This window comes from Arachis ipaensis, chromosome B02 (assembly GCF_000816755.2).
Source record: "Arachis ipaensis cultivar K30076 chromosome B02, Araip1.1, whole genome shotgun sequence".
Lineage (NCBI taxonomy): Eukaryota > Viridiplantae > Streptophyta > Magnoliopsida > Fabales > Fabaceae > Arachis > Arachis ipaensis.
The window spans coordinates 29,172,419-29,177,494 of record NC_029786.2 but is presented as its reverse complement, the minus strand read 5'-3'; the positions used below and the strand labels follow the sequence as shown (position 1 = coordinate 29,177,494).

The following is a 5,076-nucleotide window of genomic DNA, read 5'->3' as shown; positions in this document are numbered from 1 at the left end:
CTAGGATTGCCTTTGGCTTTCCCAAGATATTACATGTTAGATATTTGGGCACTGTTACCATGCTGAGAACCTCTGGTTCTTACCCATGCGAATTTTTGTGGTTTTCAGATGCAGAACGTGAGGCTCCTCGCTGAGGCATGCTGGAGACTTTCTTTTGGCGGAGATCCTTGTATCTTGGGGTTTTATTTTGGTTATTATATGCCTGTTTAGATACCATGTTCTCCACTATATATGTATTTTGTATTGACTCCTCCTAGAGGTTATTTTGGAGAAACAGGATTTGTATATTGCCTTTTGGGTTGTCTTTTGGGATTTCCTTACTATATATGTATGTATACTGTATGCTCGGACCGGTTATCTCCGCAAGCTGAGTCCCGAGTCTTGATATATAGGTATTTTGACACCCCTTTGTATATCTCTTCGCTTTAGTTTGATCTTAAACTGTTCGTTTACATTATCGACCAGAGTGTTGCGCTTTTGATTTATCGGTTTTGATTTACCCATTTTCTTCAAAGGCTCCTAGTTATGAACATTTTTGCAATACTATATGTACTAAATTTTATTTTAGAGGTCGTAATACCTCGCCACCTATGTTTTATGACTTAAGCATAAGACCCTGTGTGGTAGGGTATTACATTATGGTATCAGAGCAGTTCGTTCCTGTAGAGCCTGAGGGACGGACTGACTATACTTCTGTGCATTCTCTGTATTTGTGTTTATGTGCTATTAGGATATCTGACTGATATAACTGGTATAAACGTTCATGAGCATATATTTGGGACTTTGAGCACTAGACTTTCGATATTGAGACTGATCAACTTGATATCGCTCGTTTGGTGTGTATAGGAACCAGATGGCACCTCGTGGACGCATTCGAGGCTGTGGGAGAGGACGTGCCGGTACTCATGGGCTGGAAACTAACCCGAATGACCCCGTGGACTTCATGGCTACATTACAGAACATGACTACCACTATGCAGGCCACTGCTGAGACTCTCGGACAGTAGATGAACAACCATAACCATGAAGGAAATGGGGGGAATAGGACTCAAGGTCCAATGACATTGGCGGCCTTCCTAAAGGTTAATCCACCGAAGTTTAAGGGAACTACTAATCCAACCGAAGCTGATACTTGGTTCCAAGCTATGGAACAAGCACTGCAAGCACATTTGGTGCCTGAGGAACAATGCGTTGAGTTTGCCACTTATCTACTCACTGGTGAAGCGTCACATTGGTGGTAGGGGACCCGACGTATCATACAGCAAGGTGATGATCCGATCACCTGGGATACCTTTCAGGAGGAATTCTACAAGAAGTACTTTCTAAACTCCGCTAGGACGGCCAAGGAACTAGAGTTACTGTAGCTGAAGTAGGGAACTATGTCTGTATTCGAGTATACGGATAAGTTTGAAGAGTTGTTCAGATTCTCCCGTATGTGTCAAGGAGCTCCGGGGGACTTTGAGGAGTGGAAATGTATCAAGTACGAAGAGGGCTTCAAAGTGACATCTACAGTTCAGTGGGGCCGATGGAGATCAGGACTTTCTCCGAGTTAGTTAACAAAAGCAGAGTTGCCGAAGAGTGTGTGAGGAAGGCAGCTGCAGAAAGAGGAAGCCTGAGGGGATCATTCCCACTCAGCCGAGGGAAGAGTTTTGCTCCTAAAGGTCCGCCCTTCAAGCGGGGAGATTTTGCACCACAGAGGACTCAGGGTCAGAATAACTTCAGAAGGCACAACAACAACAACAACAACAACAACAACAACAACAACAACAATGCTTCGAGGAGAAGATTTGGGAAGCAGCCCCTGAGTGAGCAAGCTTGCACTAGGTGTGGGAGTTACCATCTTGGTGCTCCATGCAAGGCCGGTTGGGATCTATGTTACTCATGTGGGAAGCCGGGGCACCGAGCCTCCAATTGTTCAGAGAAGCAGAAACAAGGTACCAGGAGACCACAGCAGCCTGGACGGGTGTTTATTACTTCAGCTATAGGGGCCGAGGGGTCCGAGACACTTATCCGAGGTAAATGTGAAATAGCGGGTCAAGTTTTAAATGCCTTGTTTGATTTTGGAGTATCACATTCATTCATTGCATTTGAGAAGGCTAGTGAGTTAGAGTTGAAGATCGTAACGTTAGGTTATGACCTGAAGGTGTATAATGCCACCCATGAAGCCATGGTAACTAGGCTTGGATGTCCGCAATTTTCCTTTAGGGTCAAGCAGCGTGACTTTGTACACAATCTAGTCTGTTTGCCGATGGTAGGTCTTGATCTTATCTTGGGGTTGGACTGGTTGTCCAAGAACCACGTTCTACTCGACTGTTCCACGAAATCAGTGTACTTCATGTCAGAAGATACGGAAGGGCTGGTCGTGGTAAATAACTATTACTTGAATTCCATGATAGTGAATTGTTTTGGGGCTGAATGTCAAGGCATTCTGTTGTTAACCGTGGGCGTCTCGGGTGATGATCAAAACTTAGAGCAGATTCCGGTTGTATGTGAGTTTTCTGAAGTATTTCCCGATGACATCGCGGAATTTTCGACTCATCGAGAGGTTGAATTTGCGATCGAATTGGTGCCGAAAATAGGGCCAATCTCGATTGCTCCTTTTAGGATGTCTCCACTAGAGATGGCCGAGCTGAAATCTCAACTCGAGGATCTTCTGGGTAAGAATTTTATCCGACCGAGTGTTTCTCCGGGGGAGTGCCGGTGTTATAGGTAAAGAAGAAGAAGGGGAGTATTCGGCTTTGTGTGGATTACAGATAATTGAACAAGGTCACAATAAAGAACAAGTACCCCCTACGAAGGATTGACGACCTCATGGACCAGCTACAAGGAGCTGGAGTTTTCTCCAAGATTGATTTGCAATCCGGCTATCACCAGATAAGGGTGAGAGATGAGGACATCCCTAAGACCGCTTTCAGGACTCGTTATGGTCACTACGAGTACACTGTAATGTCTTTTAGATTGACAAACGCTCCTGCAGTGTTTATGGATTATATGAATAGGATCTTCCGTCTGTTTCTGGATAAATTTGTTGTTGTCTTCATTGATGACATACTGGTTTATTCCAAGAATGAGGATCATGCGGAACACTTGAGGACCGTGTTGCAGATACTAAAAGAGAAGAAATTCTATGCGAAACTATCTAAATACGAGTTCTGGAAATGTGAGGTGAAGTTCTTGGGTCACATAGTGAGTAAAAAGGGTATATCAGTATATCCTGCTAAAGTGGAAGCAGTGATGGAGTGGAAGCGACCGACCTCAGTTACCGAGATAAGGAGTTTTCTGGGTTTAGCCGGCTACTATCGGAGATTCATCAAAAGATTCTAACAATTGGCTTTTGATACGAAAATTATTGTCAGTCTAGATTTTTTCTTAAAGAAAGGAATTACTTCGTTGTAAGCATAGCTCCAAACCAACAAACAACTCTCACATCAAAATAAAATATGGTTTTGTCACAAGTACAAACCCCAATAAGAATTAACTGAAGTATTTAAACTCCGGGTCGTCTTACAAGGAATTGCAATGAAATGATCAATTATTGGCTATGAAGAACAAGGGGTTTGATTTTATATTTTTGCAAGAAAATAATTGGCAAGAAAAGTAAATCAAGCAAGCAATTAGAGAAAGCAAAATAAAGAAAAGCAATTAATAAAGAGAGACATTCATGATAAGAATTGAGATCATAGGCCTTCCATCATAGTCACTAATAACAATAATTAACAAGAATTTATATTATTTTGTCATCCCCAATGTTGGAAGAAGGTGTAAGTTATCTTCCATGAGAGAAAGTCTAACAAGACTAGCTAATCTCAATCCAAATGTCCAAATCAACTCACTAATTGGATTAGCAAGAGATTAGAGTCAATGGAAATGATATTAACTAACAATTCTAGATCACCAACATAGGTTGGGTTTTCATGACTCAAGATTGCCTAATTACTCTTTCCAAGCCAAGAATGCTCAAAGTCTACTCTAAAGGCCAACCAAGCATTTTGTCAAACACTTGGTGGGTATATAAGGAAAACATAGTAAAAATGCAAGAATAATAAATCTACCAACTATCAATTGCAAGGAAAGTAAATCAACAACTCAAATCATCAATAAAAAGAACATCAAACATTAAATTTCATTCAATGTAAACAAAATCCAACATGAGCATTCATAAACATAAAAGAGACATAAAAGTAAATTTGACAAGAGAACTAAGAAGAATAGAGTAGTAGAAATAAGAAATTATGAAGGAAACAAGATGAGAACATGAAAATTGACCTAGATCTAAGATGAAAATATCCTAAGAACCCTAATTCTAGAGAGAAGAGGGAGCTTCTCTCTCTATAAACTACATTACATGATGCCAAAACTCCAAACAATTGCTCCCTCCTTTGCCCATGCTTGAATTCTGCATGAAATAGCATTAGAAATGAGTTGGATTGGGCCCAAAATGCTCTACAAATCGCTGGCCATGATTTCACTTTAGTGAATCACGTGCTCCATCGGCGTGCACACGTACAGTGCGTATGTGCATTCCTAGACGTCAGGAAACTATGGAAAATTTATATCATTTTGAAGCCCCGAATGTTAGCTTTCCAACGCAACTGGAATTGCCTCATTTGGACCTCTGTAGCTCAAGTTATGGTCAATTGAGTGCGAAGAGGTCAGGCTTGACAGCTTTGTGGTTCCTTCATTTCTTCATGAGTTCTCCCACTTTGCATGCTTTTCTCCTCACTTCTTCCATCCAATGCTTGCCTTATGAACCTGAAATCACTCAACAAACATATCAAGACATCGAATGGAATTAAAGTGAATTGAATTTAGCTATTTTAAGGCCTAAAAAGCATGTTTTCACACTTAAGCACAAATCAAGGGATGCAAAATCATGCTATTTCATTGAATAAATGTGAAAAAGGTGATAAAATCCCCCAAATTAAGTACAAGATAAATCACAAAATTGGGGTTTATCAAATCTTCCCACACTTAAACCAAGCATGTCCTCATGCTAAGAATAAAGAAGGACAAGAAAAGGGGTATGAACATTTTTTCAATGCAAATAAACTATATGCCTATCTACATGCATGCAACT

General features: G+C 40.9%; 1 protein-coding gene across 1 annotated transcript; it reads left to right on the top strand.

The window, feature by feature from the left end:
- Positions 1,471-3,323, top strand: LOC107627114. Its single transcript, XM_016329976.1, has 3 exons — positions 1,471-1,724; positions 1,824-2,656; positions 2,977-3,323. The coding sequence occupies exons 1-3, from the start codon at positions 1,471-1,473 to the stop codon at positions 3,321-3,323; spliced, it is 1,434 nt and encodes a 477-aa protein (XP_016185462.1).